Genomic DNA, 23057 nt, shown 5'->3' on the forward strand with positions numbered 1-23057 from the left:
AATAAAGCAAATATCAGCATGGAGGCTGGGCTGGCGGGAATGTGAGGCAGCAGGAGGCTGAGGAACATCAAGAAGAGGATCAGGAAATGCCTTCCCCAGGCTGGAAGGAGAGGAGGTGCTGATTCACCCACAGAAACAGACACAGCTGGAGGAAACCCCAGCACCTGTAACGCTGGGGGAGGTTTGTTGTGTGAATTTGGGAAGAATTACTGCCTTAAACAAGCAATTCCATCCCAAGGCAGGCTGCTTCCCTCGCTGCTGCTGCCCTCCCATCCCACGTGTGCAGACCCTTCCTCCCCACAAGGGAGCCTCCTGCACCAGCTGCATGTTAGGCCACAGAGCGCTTTAATTAAATCAAATTAAATTCCTCCTTCCACCTCTCTCTTTTTCCTCTCCTCAGGGCCCGTGCTCTGCAAAACTACAACTCCCCCTGCTCTCCTTGCACTCCAGATTTAAGAGACCTGCAGTGAAGAGAGGAGGAGACTCTGAGCTCAGCAGTGCCACCAGGATTGTCACCAGCAGCTGTTCCGTGGGAGCACCAAGACATGGAATCATTTTGGCAGCCTCTGATCTTTTACAATTTCCTGCATTTCAATTTTCTTTTTTTTTTTCCCCCTTGTTTCCAGTGTAGCTGAGCCTTGGTTTGGCAATTACAAACCTGTTGTCAGTGCAGTTGGGAACCAGAGAAAACACAGAGGTGATAAATATTTATCAGCAGGAGCTGGTAGGAACATCATTATGAGGTTACAAGGATGGAAAACTGAGCCTTGATTTCTATCCTCTCTTAAAAATGTTTTCTGCATACATACTTAAAAAAATTTAAATAAATAAAATCCAAAGTTGTCACTGCTTCTTTTCCCTTTTTAGGAAAGAAACCTTTATGGGCCTTTCTTTCTTTCTTTTCTGGCTTAGGACAAAATGAGAACAGGAAAGAAAAATTACCAATTAGAGAGATATAATATTTCATTCCTAAATTCTATAAAATTTACAAGTTTTTACAGATTTTTATATATTTTGACTGCACACAGGCACAAGGCTGGATCCCATCCTCTCTGAGGACAGCTGCAGGAGGAGTAACAGCCTAAAGCCCAAATAATGCCCGCAGGAATAAATGTGCTATTTCTTACATCAATATTGACAAGGAAAGGATTGCTACCAGGAAAAGCAGACTCTGCTTGGATGAGCATGCAGGAAATACTGCAAGGATGGTCAAAAATCAGCAAATAAAGCAGAGCATTCATCACTCTTGCTTGTCCTGCAAACCATCAGGCTTTGGGAGCCAGCCCTGCAAAGCCTTGTGCGAGCACTTCAAACCTGGCTCTGAGTAAAATAACAAGATTAAGATAATTATAAGAAAGGCTAATGCTTCATCAAGGCCATCAGGCTGATTGTGCTTTGTGAGGGCCACAGATTTATTTTTACAACACCTAAATTGGAATGAATAATGATATAATGAAGATTTTATTAGTGAGGAGCTTCATTTAGGATCCATCTTGCAATATTTGAGTTGCAGAGAGGAGGACTCAGCTTCATGGTGACAACACCGCCAAGTTCCACCTCACTTTGTCCTCAAACCTGAAAACCCTGGGTAGCAGAGGAGGACTTTTGTTCTTATTTGCCCATAAAAACCCCAAACCCAACAAACAAACCCACCAGATTAAAAGGAAAAACTGAGCTATTAACACTTGCCATTCAGGAGATCAATGTGCTGCCAACAATTCTCACAATACCAACGAAGGGCTCCAGTGAGCACAGAAAAATATTGTGTGAGCTCCAGTAACCCCAGCATTAGAGAAGGGTTAGTAATTAGCAATTAGTAATGATTTCAAGAGGAGAATAAAACAGGGGGGTGTAAGAGGAATGCAGACAGGTTATTGTGAGTAACAGCTACTCACTCCTCATTTAATGAATGACTTAAGGTGCCTTTTAAACAATTTCTGGACAGTATCAATTCTAAATCAAGCTGAACAGACCCACAGAAGCAGAAAGTTGCATGTATTATTTCATTTCAGCTGGATGTATTTAAAAGCAGCTGCGTGACTTTGGGAAAGTCACTTTGGCTCTCGGTGACAAAGTTTGCACAACTCTGAGGACAAGTCCTTCAGCTGTGTCTCTCAGAAGAGGTTTAATTAGCTAATATTTGCACAGAGCCTTGACATCTGCTTCTGAAATGCACTGGAGTGCAATGCACACACCACCACCCAGCCCTTAATGGGGCTTTGAATGGCTTTGTTGGCATAATGAGGTTTTTTTTTCTGTGAAACTCTGCCCTAATGTTCAGGGCAGGTACAGGGAAGCGATGCCACAGGTCCCAGATCCCCCAAAAATGCTCCAAAGCCCAGCAGGTGCCAGCAGCAGCTGTCAGCCCAGCAGCTTCTCACTTTGGGCAGGGCATTATTGTGTGGAATGACCTGTTGTGGGGTTTAATAAAAGCTTAAGCAATCTGAAATGATCCACAGCCCCTCAAGGCTGGGTAGTTTGTCTCAGTAAATGGCATTTGGAAACTTTAATCAAACCTATATGGCTTTGCACAGTAACAATTACCCAAGTTGTCCAGGGTAATGAAAGATTTCCCCAAATTTTGCCTACAAAAATCAGTCTTTATAGCAAAGAAGATTCAATTATAAGCAAAACAAAAGGAACTGCAGCCTTTTCTCCCTCCTTAGGACCCACTTGGGTCTGAGTTTCATGAAATGTGGTCATTCTTTTTCTAAGTGACTCCTAGACAAGCAAAGTTTTAAATAAATATTCCCCAGATGGCATAGAAAGATGGGCAAACAAACAAGGTCACATCACTCCTGCTGTGCAAAATTTGGCCTCAGATTTCTGAATTTACAGCCCTCATCATTTCCAGCCCCACTGATTGTCCCAGAGGTGAGACTTCCACCCCAGCAGAGCAGCTCCACAGCCCCGCTCTGTTCCCATGACTGGCTGCAACAACATCAGAAAAAATGGGAATAACAGAAATAATGTGAATAACACAAATAATGGGAATAATAGAAATGATGGGAATAACAGAAATAATGGGGATAACAGAAATGATTGGAATAACAGAAATAATGGGAATAACAGAAAAGATGGGAATAACAGAAATAACTGGAATAATAGAAATTATGGGAATAAGAGAAATAATGGGAATAACAGAAATGATGGAATAACAGAAAAGATGGAATAACAGAAATGATGGGGATAACAGAATTTCTGAACTCAGCATGCCTCAGGGCCCTGACTGGAGCACCACCACTTCCCTCAGGAGCCTGCCAGTCTCAGGGCACTGGGGATGTGACAGAGATCCCTATTTTTTGTGAAAGCTGAGCTCTGTTTTGCTGGCTTTGTTTGCCCCAGGAGCCTTTCCATGCTTTGCTTTGATTTTTTTTTTTTTCCCCCACACATGCCTATTTTTAGAACACAAAATGCTTCGTAATTACGCCGATGCTGCAATTAGGAGAGACCCCTCTGTGCAAGAGCTATTAAAAACCACCCAAAAAATATTATAGAAAATGAGATGAAGAGCCAATGATGCAAATTGGTGGTGGCAGGTGTCTGCATGGCCTTTGGAAAGCCAATTTCTGTGACTGTATCATGTGGGAGGCAGCTCTGCTGTGCAGTGCCTCGAATGACACGCTGTCAAAAACTCACCATTAGTGAGCCCTTTGTCATTACAGTTCAGGGTTTTTTTTTCCTAATGATTAGAACAGCAGTGTCAGTGCTATTTTCACCTATTATTCCTGTTTAACTGGTATGAAATGATTTCTGCTTTTACTATACTCCAACAAAAATGTACACACATCAATCACTGCTTTATACATCAGTGGGTTTTAATTGCCAAAGAAAAGCACGGCTAATAGGCTCACAAAAATAAAAACGTTAGTGGGTTTTACTTTAAAGTCTTGGTCTAGAGAGTTTTGTAAAGCAGATTTGATAACACATCGTTGATATCACTCAGTTGATGTGAACAGCAAGGAGCCCCCAAAGCACAGGAGCTGCATCCCTGGGGATCATTATTCCTACAAAATGAGATATCCAATGGACCTGGACAGGGGGAGCACAGAGTTTGTGCCCAGCAGCAGCACAGGGAGGGAGGAGGGTGGGTGATACCTGTTGTATTTGCTGGGAATGTTCCAACAAAGGCAGGAATGATGAATTTGACTCTATGTTTTTAGAAGAATATTTTACATTATATTATATTACATTATATTACATTATATTACATTACATTATATTATACTATATTATATTTTAACTAAAGAATATAGAAAGGATACTTACTCAATGTTAAAAAGCTAATAATAAAAATTCATTACTCTTTCTAGAGTCCCAACATAGTTTGATTGGCCAAGGAGTTAAAACAACTCACAATAGAATTTAATGAAACAATCACCTGTGGGTAAACAATTTCTGAACATATTCCACACGTGAGCACAACACAGGAGAAGCAAATGAGATAAGAATTGTTTGGTTTTTTTTTTCTCTGAGGCTTCTCAGCTTCTTAGGAGAAAAATCCTGGGCAAAGGGATTTTTTCAAAGAATGTAAATACTACAGACACCCATCCACATCTCTGCATCCAGCTGGGAATTACTTGGAATTAGCACTGCCTTAGTGCCATTCCCACTGTACTGAAAAGAAATCTTGGGTTAGGGCACTCCTACTTCATTTAGATGAGCAACAAATCCTTGGATCAGCTCTTCAGGAGTTCTTTTTGCCTGTCCGTATTTTATGGAGGGTTGTGGTTGGTATTTAACCCTAAGACTTGGTTGTACTTTGAGCACAGGAAAATGGTTAAAAATGAATTATAATTTAGGAACTGATAAATTAGAAAGCTAACACGCATTCATTGGCAATTTTGAGTATTCTGGAGTGGACAAAACACCACTTTTAATAATATTAAATGAACTTTAAAGCACGCACACAATAGGAAATAATGATGTAGGTAAGGAGTAATTCCATTTCTTATATGTGAAATGCCCAGTCCCCTTGGGTACCCAGCCACAGCCAAGACACCCAAAGCCAATTTTTAAGCATGACTTAAAGAGATTTGCAGATCATAATGGGCTTTGCCTTCTCAAACCCCTTCTATAATTTTAAGATAATCCCAACAATCTAAAATTTATGGTGATGTTTAAGGTCATACCCAGGAATAATTAAAGATTATTCCTTTTATTAAAGAGCACAGGACTCATCCCAAAGGAATCTGATTAGGCTGGCAATGACATCTCCAGCAAAAAAACTGATGGAAGGATTGGTCAAATCCTCCTGGTTCAGACTGAGCAAAGAACCTCCATCCAAATATCCTTGGGGATATTTGGGTGCCTTTCCCAAATTATTCTCATCATATTAGCACAAATCTCCATGTACAAGAGATCCCAGGTTCATGTCCTGGACAAAACTCAGCCAGGTGGGCAGGGGAGGACTGGCAAGATAACCCCACTCCACTGGCTACAAAGTGTGGGAATTTAAACATATTTAAGAAAAAATTAAAAATATAAACACAGTCTTGGAGAGGGGATCCCAATCCATGTTGAATGGGAGGGAGGGAAGGAAGGAGGGAAGGAAGGAGGGAAGGAGGGAAGGAGGGAAGGAAGGAAGGAAGGAAGGAAGGAAGGAAGGAAGCTCCTAACTGGCTCCCACACCAAACAGGATTTGCCTGCTGATATTTATGTCCCCCCACCCCCAAACACTGTCTCTATAAAACTGCACCTGGTTTTCAGAGCCATCCACCAACTCACAGAGATGAAGTTCTTCAGGCTGTGTCCTTGCTGGTGTGTCAGGACTACCCAGAGAGCTGTGTGGGTTGGAATAAAACCCCTTTGATACAGAGCTTAATAGAATTTTAGTTTAAGAGCTGGTGTTCTAATGAATAATTTCGAGAGTCACTGATTTGAGAAATAGTTTACAAGTCTGGGGATGAAAGCTTTCTAATTTGACCTTTAGAGCAGAAATTTCACTGGGATTTCTACTTTGCAGAGGAGAAAAGAAAGGAAAAAAAAGTTTTAGAGGTAAATATCTTGGCATTCCCCCCACCCCTATCCCTGCTGGAAAATATTTTTCCTTGGACTTTATTGCTGTGGCTGTTAAAAAGGCATTGACTTTACCACCCCCATCTCTGATCTCTCATCCTGGGCTGGGACACCTCTGTCTGGGTTCTTGTTGAGGCTGTTTGGATTTTCCCAATAATGTCTTTCTGATCCCATCTGTTAAAGCCAGGCTGATTTCTGCATCCACATGGCTGAAATTCCACCTCACTGGGGTTTGCTCCTTGCTTCCAAACTGCAAGGCAGCCCCAGGGCTGCTCTGCCTTCCTTCACACCACTGCTCTTCCAGGGAAGCAGGAGCTCTGAGAAATTCCTGCAAGGCACCCATTTTTCTTTTCCAAAATCAAACCACTCTCCTCTATGACACTATGAAAAAAAAAAAAAAAACAACCCTCCTGGTCTTCATGTTCCACTTCATAAAAACTGCCTGTTTGCCTTATTTCGACAGGAAATATTTCAAACATTTATTTTGAAGCAGCTCCTCTGCTTGAGACAAAATGCTGAGGACTCTGAAAATTTTATTACTTTAATCTAGAAAATCTGGGCAGACATTTCCCCTTGGGTTGGCTCGAATGGGGTTATTTCACTCTCAGAAGTTTTTTATCTTTTCCTAGATAAAAAAAAAAGAAAAAGAAAAAAAAAAAAAACCAGCTCTGTTTGCACTTTCTTGCAGCAGAGATGATTGCAGGGGCACAGGGGGTGTTGTGCCCCTCTTTCAGGGGATGTCTGGGCATTGCAGGTGCCTCATGTGTTCCCCATGGGCTCTTCTGCCCCTTCTCACTCTGGGCAGTGGCAGGAATGCAAATTCAGACCCAAAATAATGTAAAATACAATCACTGAGCCACAGAATTCGTTAGAGCCCATCCCCTGCCATGGCAGGGACACCTTCCCCTGTCCCAGGCTGCTCCAGCCCCAGTGTCCAGCCTGGCCTTGGGCACTGCCAGGGATACAGGGCAGCCCCAGATTTTCTGGATAAAGCCCACATGACTCAATCTCAATTTCAATTTCAAAGGGAAATTTCCCTTTACTTGCTAAAACCCCACCCAAACCCCAGCCCCCAGAGATCCTGATCCTCAGAGCTGCCTGCTGGCTCAGCCTCCCTGTGGAAATGCACAAATTCACATTTTGGTGCTCAGCAGCCTCTCAGGTGCTGATATTTTTCCATTCTCCTCCCCTCTCAGGCCTAATGAATAATGGCATGCCAGTCATGTTTGCTGCAGACACGGAACCCAACGTGGCACAGCTTTCCACAAACATTTAAAGCTCCTCCATCCTCCACCTGCCAATGCTGACTCCTGGCTTTGCTTTCCAGAGGGAAACCAGGAAAGAAAAAACCAAAATAAAGATAAAGCAGCCACTGGGATAAAGTTCTGCACTGCCCTTGCATCCTGTCGACAGAAAAATAAATTTTCCTGCAGAATCCACCTCCAGCCTTTGCCAGGTCTGTGCCGGGGTCCTGGAACTGCCATTTCACACATTTAGAGGAAATTTTTTGATTTGCATTGATACACAACCCCTAAGGATCATCTAAGGAGCATAATTATTTCTTCAGCGAGGTGAAGAGCATTATTTCATTCACACACCAGGAGGTTTAGAGGCAAAAGGGAAGGAGTCACAAGAAGTTTCTAACGACAGAGGAAATAACACAACCAACCTCCTGATTTCTTGTCCTGTTCTCCAGCCACACAAGCCATGAAGACTGATCAGAATATGCCATGAAAACATAACCCAACAGCTCTGCAGATGTTTACTACTCTAAAATCAGTTTTTACAAAAAGTTTGGGGATTCATTAAAAAAAAAACAAACAAACACCTACATCATCATATAGTTTTTAAGAATAAAGCTCCTAGTTATAAAAAATATCTGCATTTTAAATATTTTTTCATACTAAAGGTAAAATGAATAAATATGAAGAGAGATGAAAAAAAAACATCAAGCCTGTGCCTTGCTGTTCCCTGAATTCCTAAAGCAGAAGAGGAACTGGGGTGTTGTGAGTGGCCTGTGATGCTCAGCTGGCTCCAACACCTCCCATGCAACTCCCTGCCCTCTCCAGAGCTCCTTCCAGCCAGAAACCAAAATAATTTCCCAAAAAACACGGCAGGTTAGGAGATTCCCAGCTTTAGGACAACGTGCATTGATAATTTCCAAGTGCCACTGCTTTGAGTAATAATGAATTCAGCTTATTTATAACCCTGGGTGGGGGAAACAAAGCAGGTAAAAATGCTCCATTTCTGCTCTGACTTAAGGGTCCTTCTATCCCAGATGAAAGTAAAGTAGGTTATAGATCCATCCTCTTCTGCAAACTCCCTGTTGGTCCTATTCATAAAAAAAAAAAAAAAAAAAAAAAAAAAAAAAAAAAAAAAGTAAAAGAAAGGGAAAAAAGAGGAGCTTATGTGAGGCTTAGCCTAGTTTTCCACCCAGTAGAGACTGTGGGGAAGGAGCAGAGGTTGGGAGCTCATCTCTAACACTGATGGCCAGGATTTCAGCACAGAGAAACCCTGGCATGTGGGGATATATGGAAAAATGCAAATAAATGTGCTCCTTCCTGAGTTAAGGTCACACCAGCTCCAGTCCTGGGGGCACAGGCAGGTGAGGGGCTGATTTTGGGCTGTGGTTGATATAAATGGCTTTTTTTCCTTGAAAAGGCACTGGAGGAGAATCAGGGGTTTGACACTTGGCAGGAAACCACAAAATTTAAGAGCTGGGGACATCCCAACCAGGCTGCTCCCACAAGCTGACAGCTGCAGGAATACAGGGATGGCACATCCCAGTGGGGCTGGGGAAACCTGGGGGCAGAACTGGACATTCCAGCTCCAAAATGATGATTATTCACAGAGTTTCAGGTCACAACAAAACCCTTCAAATGCACAGAGGCTTTGGTGAGAGAAAGAGTGAGATGGGGGATGCAGGGGAAATTAATTGGGTCATGTTAAGAAAATCAATTTCTGAAGAAGAAAGAAAAACGAAGAAAATTTAACGATTTAAAGCAGATTTGTGGGCCCTTGGTGTCAGCAAGCTGCAGTTCCTGGCTGGGAGTTTTATCTCTGAATTGTGGCCCTGTGTGGGAGGCAATCACTGATGAAAATGCCAGGGAAAAGGGGAAATAAAGGGAAAAATGGAAAGAAACGGTGGGAAAAACTGGGGATTTGATGTCCAGGTGCTGAATAAACAGAAGGGGCATCAGGGTGAGGAACAGCTGAGTGGGATATTTCAGTACTGGGGTGCAAAGCAGTGTTGGAGCACAGGGATGCAGGGAATGAGTGCAGGTGAGCAGATCCCACCCAGAACCCTGAGAATCCCCAGCCCTGAACTCCACAGGGATCTTTCCCTGCCCAGGAAAACTCCAGAGTGAGGAAGGAGCCAGGGAATTATGCAGGGCTGGGTTGCTGCTCCTCACAATAAAACCTTGGAGACATAAATCTCCCAAGAATGAGCAGAGCCAGGCACTCCAACCATCCCAGCTGCCTCCCAAAAAACCTGCCCAAACCCTCTCCTGCATTTCCAGCCTAAACCCTCTGGGTCCTGCATTTCCACCCAAACCCTCTGGATCCTGCATTTCCAGCCCAAAACCTCTGACTTCTGCATTTCCAGCCCAAACCTTCTGGCTCCTGCACTTCCAGAAGGTTTAAACCACATCATCTCTTATCAACTCCCAGATTTCAGTGATCCCTGTGGAAATTCCTCCATTTGCTTGCTGAACACACAGATCAGTCCCTGGGATTGTGGGTTTGGTTGTTTGGAATTCAGTAGACCCCCTCACCCAAAAAAAAATTGTTTCCATTATTAATTGTTCTTGAAAGAGTGACTTCCTTGACAATTTAGTCTCCAAAAGATAAAATGAATGCACTGGAGGGCAATGAGGGCTCACCAGTAAAGACTTTGAGCAGCCATTACAATGTGTTCCTTAGCAACTAACGGTGAAAATTATGGGATTTACTCTTGTAAAAGATATAACAGCAAACATTCCAGCAATGGGAATATTGCAAAAAACCCTTTTCAGTAGGATGTTGGGAGTAATTTTCTCTTTCTACCACCGCAGTGAAATTATTTTGGGATGGTAGGTCAAAGCCCCAAAGTATTCTCATTGCAACCACATTATTACAGGATTTTCTGCCACTCTTTGCCCTGTGTAGTGCTGGGTCCTGGCAGCTAATTCATGTTTAACAATTATTTCTGAAGGAAAAAACCTTTCTATAAAATGAATTCTTTTAATAAAGTGTGTGTGGGGCAGAGTTTTTAGAAACAACAGCGTGATTCTCTTCACTTCAGAGGAGGTTCGTGGTAACAAGGAAGGAAGTAAAGAGTTCCTGGAATAGAATCAGAATATCCTGAGCAGGAAGGGACCCCCAGGAACACCCCTCATGAGTAATCCAATGGAAAAGGTACCAGAGGCAAGGTGGGGGCTGCTCCCTGCCCAGGGGTGGAAAGCAGCCAACCTCCAACCCTGCTCTTCAGGCACTGAGAGTGAAACAATTCAGCTCAATTCCACCCAGAAAATCAGACATTTCACCTGTCTGGGGGACACCTGCATGACGAGGAGGAGGAAGAGGAAGAGAACAAGGAGACCTTTCCCCTTCCTTTTAACCTCCTGGGGCAGGATGATGCTTCTCCTGTGCTGCAGCATCCTCAGAGGACACCTCCCTTCAGACTCATCATCCTCCCCTGGGGCTCATTGCTGGTCTGAAATTGGTCCCTCAGCCCCTGGACATCTCAATGTCATTTTGGCCAACTGCAGAAAACATCCACAGCACTGGCATGGATCTGCTAAATTAGAGATTCAAGGGAAACTCCTTCCTGGAAAATGGGTTGGAAAGGGGATTTCAGAGAGGCCTCTGAGCACAGAGCAGGGGGAAGGACATCAGCCATCCTCCCCTCACGGGGTCCCACAAATAAAACCCCCCTGAAAAGTGGATCTCATTTGTCTAACAGCTCCTGCTTCACAGACATCACTTGCAGGCAGTTTTTGTAACAACAGGGGGCAAAACAATGATATGGCTGAAAACCAGCTCTGATTCAAACTTGATTTTCCTCTTTGGATAGCCATTCCAAATGAACAGCATGTGACAGCCACCAGTGCTGATGAGAGAGGCAGCAGCTCCTGCACAGCTCCCACAGGGTTCATTTCCAAACCAGCATCCTGCAGCTGGCAGCAGCTTTGTGAATTTTCAGGTTAAACTGCAAATCCTGCTGAGGAGTTTAGGGCCAAATTGAGTCAAGTTATCACAGCAGGGAGGGAATATTTCATCTGTGAGCACTGGGGATGGCTCCATGGGAGAAGAGAGGGGTCATCTCTTGGTCCTGTGCGTGAGGTGATTCAGCTGCTCCTGGTGGAGGTGGAGATGGAGCAAACACAGCTTGGAGACTCCTGGGGTGGGGGGCACTGGAGATGTGCAAACTATCTGGTTCCAAAGCTTGGGCAGTAAAACACAAACTGCAGCCTCAGCAAGGTAAAATAATTTCAAAGTTGTCTGTAATTAGAGATGCTGCCCTATAGGAGCTCATGAATCAGCAGGAATTGTCCTGCCTCTCTCATCCCACTGTGATCATGAACAACCTGGACATCCCTTAGCAGGAATTAAAACAGAAGGGAAGCCCTGAGCTGTCCCATCTCCTCTGCACCCTCTTCCAGCAGTGCTGCCTGACTGGGGCAGGCTGGAAGATCAGCACCACCAGAGGCCACCAAACGAAACCAAATCTGAACACACAGGTCTCCAAAGGCACAGCCCTGAGGAGGGTCTGCAAAGAACAGGAGCTTCTCCAGGGGATTTTGAGAGCTTCCCATGGTGATCTGATGACAATGAGGTGTGGGTATAAATCAGACATTCAGGATGGAAACCGCCCTCAAGATCAAGCCCAGCCTTTGAGTTGGGCCACTAAACCACGTCACAAAGTGCCACATCTGCTCACTGTCTGAGCAATTCCAGAGGTGGGGACTCCCCCACTGCCCTGGGCAGCCTTTTCCAATGCTTAGCCACACTTTAGGAAGGAAGCTTTTCCAGATATTCTCCCCTGGCACAACTTGAGGCCATTTCCTCTTGTCCTGTCACTTGTTCCCTCAGAGAAGAGACCAGCCCTCATCTTGCCACCACCTCCTTCCAGGGAATTTTTCCTTTCTCTGTCTTTTCCCTTTTCTCTTCCCCCTCTTTTTTTTTTTCCACGCTAGTTGTCTCTGAAATTGAACATATTTTCACCGAGTGAGGAATCTGCTGTGCCACAGCAACAGAATATGGATTAATGATGCCCTCGGTCCTGTGCTTACAGCAACACAGGCTTTCAGAAAATAAAAAAGCTTTAAACTCTTGAGTATGGATCTAATAAGAGATCTCTAATTTAGAGAGTGACAGGACAACTTCCAGCCCCTGTGAGATGTTCCATTCTATACATTATTCCATGGGCAGCTGGAGCTCATCCAGAGGAGGACAACGAGGCTGGAGAGGGGCTGGGAAGACAAACCCTGAGAGGAAGCCCTGAGGGAGCTGGGGGTGCTCACCTGGAGAAAAGGAGACTCAGGGGTGCCCTCCTCACTGTGCACAGCTCCTGAAAGGTGCCTGTGCTCAGCTGGGGCTGGGCTCTGTCTGCAGGCACTGACACAACCAGAGCACACAGCCTCCAGCTGCACCAAGGGAAATACAGGTTGGATATCAGGAAAAAGTTTTTTTCAGAAAGGTGATAAAGTTCTGGAATGTTCTGCCCTGGGAGGTGGTGCAGTCACCATCCCTGGGTGTGTTTAACAAGCCTGGATGTGGCACTGGGGGCCGGGGTTTAGCTGAGGTGCTGGGGCTGGGTTAGACTCCATGGTCTCGAAGATCTCTTTCAACCTGGTCGTTCTGTGGCTCTGTGATTCAATCGTTTGGCAAGGACACTCTGGGAGCTCATCCTCCCTGCCCTGCCAAAGGGAGGGGAGCTGAGCAGGAGGAACAAGCTGCAAATTCATCACTTTGGGAGGGCTGTGGGCCAGCTCTGGTGCCACTAGAAATCAATGGGAGCTTTATCTCCATCCTCAATGGAAGCAGGATCCAGGCCACAAAAAGCAACTTTGATCACATGTCTGGAGGGGTGGGCTCAGCCCCAAAATGCTGCCTCAGAGCAGCCCCCCAGCCACTACTCCTACTTGATTCCAGGGTTATTTCCCAACAGAAACCATAGCACAGTGAATAAAATCATCAAGCTAAGCCCCAGCCCCCAAAATAAAAAGTGCATCATTTAATCTAGTTCAGCTGTGTTTCCGTAGATCTTTGTGGAAAAGCCATTATTAGAACCATACTCAAGAGTTTAAAGCTTTTTTATTTTCTGAAAGCCTGTGTTGCTATAAGCACAGGGCTGAGGGTATCATTAATCCATATTCTGTTGCTGTGGCACAGCAGATTCCTCACTCGGTGAAAATATGTTCAATTTCAGAGACAACTAGCGTGGAAAAAAAAAAGAAATAAAAGTGGGAAGAGAAAGAGAAAAAGAGCGAGGAAGAAAAAATCAAAAACCTGAAATGAAAATGCCATATCAAAAAGCAAGTATTCAGGGGAAATATTAGCACTTTTATCATAATGAGTTTGTAACCTAAATACATATTTCAAGGATGAAATTGCTGACCCTGTCTGCCCTCCACAGGAGGCTGAATGGCTCAATCACAGCTTAATCTTCTCTGAAAAGGCTACAGAAGAATATCACAGCCCTTGAACAACAACACACATTACCGATGCCCCAAGATTCACAATTTAACTCTTAAAAGGAGGGGGGACAAGCCCCTCAAATCTCACCCATCATTCTCAAAAAAACCCCAACAGTCATTTCCTCAGAAATAAAAATGAGATAAAACAAAAACCACACAACACAAGATGAGGATGGAAAATAAGGGGTTGCTCAGATGAAGGGTGAAGCTTCACATGCCCATTTTTATTGTTCCTCAGAGGCAGAGCCTTTGTAATAAACTTAAATCACTCCGTGTTTCCTAATTCAGCTAATTCTGTTTGCCATCCCTTTGATTAGAGAAGACAAAAAATTGTTTTTTTCAAAGCCCACCTTGAGAAACCCTGATGTTTTTTTCTTTAATCCAAATGTTTCTAAATTAATTGTGCTGTTTTAGCAAACTAAAATATCATCTAGGAGTCAAAAATTAACCCATTTATCCGAGTTCCCCACCATTACTGGAAAAGAGCCAGAATCCTGGCTTTTATTGGGGTTATTGATCAGCATGGGGCACCAATTTGTCAGATAATATCCTTTTCTGACCCAGAGATGGGGCGCTACAAAAACTTTTATTCCATTTTCAGTCTCACGTGAAGGGTGAGACAATACAGATATTGTAATTCACGCCATCACAATCAAAAACTATTTCCTAATTTCAATACACTACAAGTGTTTCTTGGCCTGTCAGCTTTAGCCACACCACACTGTAAATGCCTTAAAGCCAATCATCTAAAATTACCCCTCGTGGGTCCCACCACAATGAATCTTTCATAGTTCTATTTCTCCAAAATATCCAGTCTTATGTGCAAGGCCATCCTTTGAAACGTATTTCTAGTTCTATTTCTTTCTCAATAACGTCCATCCTATGCCAGGGCATTTCTAAGTCAGCATTTCTTATCTCAAGGTTGGCACACGGATGCACACTGTGTGGGTCTTGAGAACTTTCTCCAAACCCATTTCCCACAGAGAACACCCCATAACCCACCAGGAAAAGCTGGGAGAAGACACCCAGCTCCAATTATTCCAGCACACCATGGGAACAGAGGCTGCCTTGTGACTTACAGGCAAACTGCAGCTTGGCCTCTCTGCTGACAATGGTTCCGAAGGGGTTTGTTGCCACACACTGGTACGTGCCAGCATCCAGGCTTTTATTGGGGTTATTGATCAGCAGGTCTCCTTCCAGTAGGCTGTAGCGGTAATCCATGCCCACGTCAATACTGCTTCCATTTAACTTCCATCTGCAGCACAGAACGCCAAAGTTAAACTCTGCTGATGCTCCTGGGTGTTTGGAAACACAGCGTGACGTAAGTAAAGGAAGGTTTAGGATGGCTCTGACTACTTATTAAAAATAAAATAAAATAAAGACGGTGCAAAAATGGAAATTTCCTGAGTGGTATTGAAATAGTGCAGTATTTAACTGAAAGAGCAATATCCTTGACATATATTTCAGTCTCTGAAATGATTAATGCTTCTGTAGTTGCTGGTGCTGCTGCTCTTTGGAATTAATCACTTGGCAAGGGGAAGTCCCTGAGACAGGATCTCTAACCCATTCAATAACTGAGGATATTTTTCCCCCCTCTCCCCACTTGCTGGTTGTTTGTTTATGAATTTCAGAAAATTCCCTCCTGGCAGGTGTTGTCACAAAGCGGGGCACTGAGGAATTCCAGCCCCTCCCAGCTCCCGAGTGCACAGAGAAGCTCTGGAGCTGTGTTTGCACCATGGATCCGTGGGTTTTATGGCACTGAGAGCTGCCCGTGTCAGGAGGCAGCACAGAGGCAGAGGCCTGGTGGCTCTGACTGGTTTCACAGTGGCATTTACTGGTGGGCAGAGTGAGAGGCACCAAAGGGGAGAGAAGAGCAGCACCCATGATTTACAGCAGCACTGCAGGAAGACAGCACCTTCCTCCAAGGATCCCAAAGCAGCTGCTAAAGCTGAAAAGAATGAGGAGTTTTGTCCGTGTTTATGGGAAAGGATGGTTAATCTGAGAGCCAGGACTATTTATTATCCTTTTGTAGTATTTTAGAACTCCTGTCCAAGTTTTGCAATTGAGTTGCAATACCTGGACATTTCCTGGTGTCCATTCCCTCTGTTCCTAAAGCTCCAGTTCCAGAACATCCTGAGCTGGAAGGGACCCGCAAGGACCATCAAAGTCCAATCCTGGCCAGGACACCCCAAATCCCACCCTGGGCATCCCTGGGAGGGTTTTCCAAACCCTCCTGGAGCTCTGCCAGCCTCAGGGCTGTGCCAGCACCCTCTGGGGAAAGAACCTTTCCCTAAAATCCAACCTAAACTCCCCTGTCCCAGCTCCAGCCCCTCCCTGGGTCCTGTCCCTGGTCACAGAGCAGAGATCAGAGCTACCCCTGGGGATTTTTTTGGGATCAGCACTGTGGAAGCCTCCAGGGACATCACTGACACACACAGCAGAAAGGCTCTAAGCACAGTCAAACACTGAACAAACCCAATGGTTGGTCTGGGATTTCCTTTCACTTCACGGATTTTTTTGGGATCAGCACTGTGGCTGCCTCCAGGGACATCACCCACACACAGCAGAAAGGCTCTAAGAACAGTCAAACACTGAACAAACCCAATGGTTGGTCTGGGATTTCCTTTCACTTCACAGCTCAGCTTCACTTTCTTCTCCTCTGAGTCCAAGGGGAAGATGAGGCTGTCGGGCTCCTGGAGGAAAACTGGCCCGTGCAGGGTGTTGTCATCTGCAGGGACAGGGAAATGGGACAGGTCACTCATGGAATCTCCATGCTCCAGGCTTAAAATATACACCAGAGTCTTAGCAGCAAGAGGTCATGTGCCCTCCACCTTGGAAAAGATCTGATGTCACTTTATTTAGTTGATAACAGCAGTTTTGTTGTTTTTTTTTCCCAAAAGCCACTGAACCTCACATGGAGTCATGAAAATGTCCTACAATAAAGAGAGCACACAACAGAACCTCACCCAAAGTTCAAACAGTGGGAGCAGGCACTGCTGGCATAGCAAAGCTCAGCTCAAATCACAGTGCCCCTGGCAGCAGCCCCCCAGCTCGCCAGGAATGAGGCTCCCAGCCCTGACAAGGACATCCCACACTCCTGCCCTTCAGAGCATTAAAAATTCACACTAGATATAGGTGGAAGAGGGAAAATATTTTGGCAAAACCATCTGACATGACCTTCAAGGAGCTCAGGAGTCATTTCCCAGCAGTCCAGCACTCTGAGGTTGGTGATTACTGACGGGAGCCTCCCTCATGCTGACTTTCCTCCTGCATTTTAAAAATACACTCTGATTTTTTGAGCTGTTAAGTCCTCCCTTTCTCCTTTCCTCTCTCCTCAACCACTTTCTGCTTTCACCTTATCAATTTATCCTCTCTCAGACCTGGGAGCTGCCCACAGGCCCATCCCTGAGGTGCAGCTCTTCCCTGCCCACCGCCCTGCAGAATTTCAGGAAATTCTCTGACACTGCTCAAGACACCCACAGAAAGCTCTCACTAAACTCCCTGCTCTCCATCCTCCTTGCATCAGTTTTATCTCCACAGTGGCTGTTCAGAACACAAAAGAAACCAACTTTTCCTGCCTGAAAAGATCAGCTATCTTGATTTCACCGAGACTTTTCCTCTCATCAGTGTCAATGTCTGGCTGCTCCTCTAAGTTCAGAGCAAGTGAGGACACGCTGGAAGTGCTCACAGTCAGAAAGTCTTTCAGCTGACTGGAAGGAGCCTTGATTTAACATTTTTAAATCATTTTCCAATCTTTTGCTGCCCTGCAGACTCTGTTCTTTCAGCGTGCAGGGACTTCCAGGGATGTGAACACGGAATTCACTTCAGTCAGGCTGCTGGAAGCCCACCCAGATGCGGATACGGGAGATCTGTGGGTATAGGAGGTCAGGGGAAAATGAATAAATAAAATTTAGAGGTGATGGAATGTACAAAAAATATAGAGAAAAAAAAAGAGTGAACGGGAGATGATGGATCTTCCAGATGGAAGGAAGGTGAGAATGAATGGGAATAACCCTGGGAAAGCAGCTGGATTGCCAAGGACAGAAAAACAGCCCTTCACTCAGGGAGAGCAGATTCTGTCATCTCCCCAGAAGTATTTCACAGAAACTCTGTCAGGAAGATTAGAAGGGAACCACCTCTGTGTCCCCTCCCTCAGGCCCCACCACAAGCACAGTCACAGGCCTTGTATGTATCTTGATTTTTAATTATATGTTAACAATACCTGACTGAAACTCATCTATTATTCAAAACACATTTTACTCATCTCTAGCTTTAAATTACACCTGTGTGCAACTCATGTTGCTGGTGGGAAAAGATAATAATAGCCATAAAGCATAAGGGACTGGATTATGGCATCCAAACTTGTTCCTGAGACCCTGCATTCCCTGAGCAGCCTCATCCACCTAAGAAGGAATATTACAGCCTGGTCCATCAGGATTATAGCTCTGAGAACTGTACGAGTGGCTTTGAAAGCAAGAGATTTAAAATATACTGGAATGTATCCAGTTTTCTCACTGGAAAATACACGAGTGCTCGGGTCCTGTGTGAGAGATGCCTCAAATCCCAGGAGCACAGAGTCTGATGGTGGCACGAGCCAGAGCATCCCAGATAATCCAGTTAGGGGCTGCTGAGTCAGGGATGTGTTGGATTGCCTCTGTCACCTGCCTCACACCCCTCTCTGGGCTGTCATCTGCTGTTATTTCAATTAGAGAATGTCAATTTATATCACATCACACCAAAGGTCTGGCTTTGTTCCTCCTCCCATCCCAGGAAAACACAGTTTGCATTAAAAATGAACGGTTCAGCTACTTGAGGTGGGAAACAGGAACAAATCTGAGGGTCCAAAAGTGTCCCCACACCTCCAGGACATCACCTTGCTGCAGGAGCAGAGGCGAACCTGCAGCATCCTGGTCTTCAAGGGTTAATGAACCTGATCCACCCCATCCTGTGTCACCAATCAGTGAGCAATTAACAAGTTAAAAAGCACAGACTCAAGACAGAGAACTAAAGGTAGAAATAGTCACAAATAGGTGAAAACTCTGATTTGTCTACTGAATAACTCAGTTTACCCAAGCTCAAGTGGAAGCTCATGAAAGATCAAATGAAAACACTTCCAAATATTCCACCTGCTGCTGACACCGTTCAACATTCAGCTGTTACATGGCAAAAAAAAAAAAAAAACCAAAAAAACCAAACCAAAACAGCCTGCCCTTCCTGTTGGACAGCAAGAGGAAAAACCCTGGTGTGATTTTCAAGCAGAGGGAGAAGCTGTGAGAGCAGCTGCAGCCTGTCAGGGAGCAGAGGAGCAGCAAAAACCTCACAACACTGGCTAGATAAAATTATTCTGAGTGCCTTTCTTCTTCCTCTTATTGCTGCCTGTGTATAACCAAGATAAGCAAGTCCAAACTGTTTAATCTTCAGCCTGTGGAGCTGCTTTGCTGCAGCCTTGATGTGTGATGGAAATCACTGCAGCCCACATCCCACCACTGGGTGATAAGGGCTGAGCCACAGAACCTGACACAGGAGGAGGATTTGCTTCACAGAGCACTAAAGAGTCACTAATAAATAAAACAAGCTGCCATCTAGATTCTTGCAGACAGGAAGCTACAAGTGCCTGCACCAGAAAAAGCCCATTTTTGACTAAGTTGTGTTACTCAGATGTTTATTGTCAGCACAGCCAAAGGTGTTTGCTCCACTGAAGTGTCTGCTTTTGTGGGAGCAAAGTTTTGCTGTTTGGATAACTCTGAAATGCAAATTCTACACTTTTAAAAATAAATTCAAAGTGGTAACTTTCTTTCTGTCGCAGTAATGTCCAGGGACTTGCACTCCACCAGTGATAACACATTTTTGGCTTATCACTGTTGAACACCATGAGCAGTATGAGCAGCTCAATCCACAGAGGCCAGGAGGAGGCTCTTTGCTGTGCTTAGAGGCTTTTTCCCTCACCCTTCTCATCAGATTGTGTCTAATAGACTCTTTTTTGGTCATTTCATCAAAAAAGAACAAGAAGCAGTGCATATCTGAAAGTGCCCAGGTATTGTAGCCCACTTCCCCTTTACACCATTCAACAGCTGCTGCCACTCCTCACACATTTCCCACCGCCCCAGGACAATAAAATAAATAACTTTCCCAGCCAAACTAACTTGTGAGACACTCTCAGGGGCAGATTTTATTTTTCTGAGTAACATTTCTTTTGAAGAGCCCAAAATGAGTTACCCAGAGCGAACAAGAGCCGCCCTCGACTTAAGACAACCTGCAAACAAGATTGGCTTCCAAAAAAGCATTTTTCCCCCTCGTTGTCAGATGAAACAAATGTACTCCTGCTCTGGGTCTGCCTCCTCTGACAGAAGTGTGTTTCTTTCAGTCAGAGGCAGGATCTAGGACATTTCAGTGGATTTGACAACAAAAGAAGCGTTTTAACCACAGAAGGAGGTGTGTGTCCATATGGTGTTGGATGGAAAGTGATAGATCATTTCAAAGAACATTCTGCTCGATATATATTTTTCCCCCTAGTGCATTACAAAACCTATTAAAAAAAAAAAAGCCAGATTAATTGGAATACATTCCAAATGAAGAGTGTATTTGCTGTGTCCCTCCAGTACCCCAAAGCTGAGAGCCAGCCTGTGCAGTTGGATGCTGAATGCTGTCATCTTCCCCTGCTTTTGAGGAATTGAAGCATGGGGAATGTCAGCCGAGGTTAATTCACACCAAACAGGTGGAACCATTCCTATTCTCTCTGAACATTAAGCCTGGTGACAGCTACTGGTACCTAAATAGAACTGCTTTAATTTCCATTGAAAGTTATGGCCAATTTGAGAGAAAGTTTAATTGAATATTCCACACCGTAGGGAAAGATAATAACTAAACTGAACAGAGAATTCTTGGAGTACATCCAGGGTAAATGAGAGAAATGCTTTCCTTGTTTGCTGCTGAGGGAATTGATCCCTGCTCTGTGTGCTGGGCTGTTTTCATACACTGCTACAAGCTGGTATTTCTTCGAGACAAAACTGCACCTTGGGAAGAGCAGCTCTTCAGAAGAGAGGGAAGTGGAATGGATGGGACAGCTCAAGGGCAAGGCTGATTGCCACAGCAGCCTGCTCTTCAAGGTGAGCAGCTGCACTCCATCCTCCTGAGCAGAAAAGGGCTCCACTGGATGGCTCTCTCCTTCCTTTTTGCCTGTCACTCCTGTTAACAGCAACTGCACTTGCCTTTGAAATTCAAACAAAGAATATTTCACACCACATAGTCCTGCTGTGACTAATTCTGTAGGCTTCTCAATGAACAAGACCCACTAAAGGTGCATCCGTTCAAATAAAAAAAAAAAAAAGGATAAAACTCAAATATTTTAAAAGTGTATGAAGTGGTGTTTTCCACTTGTAGCTCTGCATCTTTGGGGACAGCCACTTGATACAAGACTGGGCTTCTTTTGTGGCACCTACAGGTGTCCAAGAGGTACTTGTGAGCCTTCTGCCGTCCCCTCTCCCCTCCTGCTGTCCTCTTTTCTGTCCCCTCTCTTGTCCTGCTGTCCCCAGCCCAGGGCACAGCCCAGCCTGAGAGGTGACAGCTGCCACACAAGTGCTGACACCCGAGCTCCAAAGCAGGGTCAGATATTCCCCAGCGAGCACAGGAGCCCAGGAGACAGGAGGGAATAAATCTCCTCTCTGGTAAAGGCAGGCCTGGAGGAGCTGCAGCACTGGAGATGGATCCAGCACTGCTCTGACAGCTCCACTGAGGAGTGGCCCAGGGATCTGGGGCAGCCTGGATGGAAGGTAGGGTTAACTCAGCAGGGTGTCCTGAGCTCTGATCATACACACAAATGTGGATATTCATACCTGGATATCATACACACAAATGTGGATATTTGTATGTGGATGTCATATACACAAATGTTGATATAATACATACAAATGTGGATATTCACATGGGGATACCATACACACAAATGTAGATATTCATACCTGGATATCATAGACACAAATGTGGATGTCCTACACACAAATGTGGATATTTGTATGGGGATATCATATATACAAATGTGGATATACTTGTGTGGATATCATAGACACAAATGTGGATATCATAGACACAAATGTGGATATTCACATCTGGATATTATACACAGAAATGTGAGTATTTGTATGTGAATATCCTGCACATAAATGTGGATATTCACATGTGGATATCACACACACAAATGTGGATATTCACATGTGGATATCATACACACAAATGTGGATATTCACATGTGGATAGCCTGCACATAAATGTGGATATTCCCTGGGCCTCCTCTCCTGGCTCCAGACTGCTGGGAGAGGCCATTCCCACCACAGCACAAGGGTGACCTGTCCCCCAACAAAACCCTCATTTACCAGGATGCAATTTGTGTTCTCTTAGCAAGTCAACAACAACCTGATTATAATCCCCATGTCCCACAAAAGCACACTGCTCCCATACTGCAGAAAATCACAAATTTCCTCACCACGCAGCCTCTTCCCTGAGTCATCACAGCCAAGAGCAGGAAAATAAACAGAGGAACTCACAGTGCCCTGTTGGGGACAATACCAGCCCACGACAGAGCTGTGAGTATAAAACAATAGCAAAAATCAGATTAATACAGTATTAATACAGTGCTAATGGTGCTACCACCAGTGCTGGGCGTTCTTGCACAGAGCTGCTTGGGAATAGAAATGTTTCCAAGGCCTGTGCTAATTATCTATTGATTTATTAGTAAAATGTAAGGTGCTGATAGAATTGCTGTCTGCCAAGAACACACATCATTATTGTAAAACTTTCAGCTGTCTTGAGTATGACAGGGACTGTGAAGTGGATCTATTAAAAAAGCAGAAGTAGTTGGCTACATGTGCATATTTTAAAGCCACATATTTCCTTTCCACGATGCCTCCCTGGACTTCAATTGATTTGAATCTCTGATGTAATCAGGAAGGTGTGTAAAAGCCAGGTTAACAAATGCCATGCTCCCCACCCCAGCAGCAGACAGGCAGAGTTATGTAGTGAAAAAACCTCTTTCCTTTAAAATCCCCAAACCTTAGAAAGGACAAGTCCCTGGGGCAATAACCTATAATCTGTCTCATCTATTGTGCAAAAACAAAGACAACTCTGGCAATGTGTCTGGGCTCTCACTTGACTGAGGAGCCAAACCCTGCAGAAAGCTTCAAGGTGAAAGGAGCTCTCTGGTGCTTGGCTTCAAGGTGAAGCCTCTTTTCTCCCTCCAGGTTTAAGTACATCAGCCAAAGGAGAGCTGATCCCTGCCAGCTTTTTATCCAGCTATTTACAGAGCGGTTTAGGCCATGGATTCCCCTGTCAAATATTTGTGAATAAGCAGATGGAATTACCAAG

General features: G+C 44.6%; 1 protein-coding gene across 1 annotated transcript in view; it reads right to left on the bottom strand.

Annotated features, from left to right (window-relative positions):
- The window catches only part of CNTN4 (contactin 4), a 132356-nt gene that overhangs the window by 87045 nt on the left and 22254 nt on the right, over nucleotides 1-23057 (bottom strand). Inside the window, exons 2-3 of the mRNA XM_041425712.1 lie at nucleotides 16302-16428; nucleotides 14780-14955 (exon numbers count right to left, since the gene is read on the bottom strand). Coding sequence (XP_041281646.1) covers nucleotides 14780-14955; nucleotides 16302-16428 — 303 coding nt within the window. The remainder of the gene's footprint in view (nucleotides 1-14779; nucleotides 14956-16301; nucleotides 16429-23057) is intronic.

The sequence above is a fragment of the Onychostruthus taczanowskii genome, unplaced genomic scaffold (genome assembly GCF_017590055.1).
Source record: "Onychostruthus taczanowskii isolate IOZ18803 unplaced genomic scaffold, ASM1759005v1 scaffold9, whole genome shotgun sequence".
Classification (NCBI taxonomy): domain Eukaryota; kingdom Metazoa; phylum Chordata; class Aves; order Passeriformes; family Passeridae; genus Onychostruthus; species Onychostruthus taczanowskii.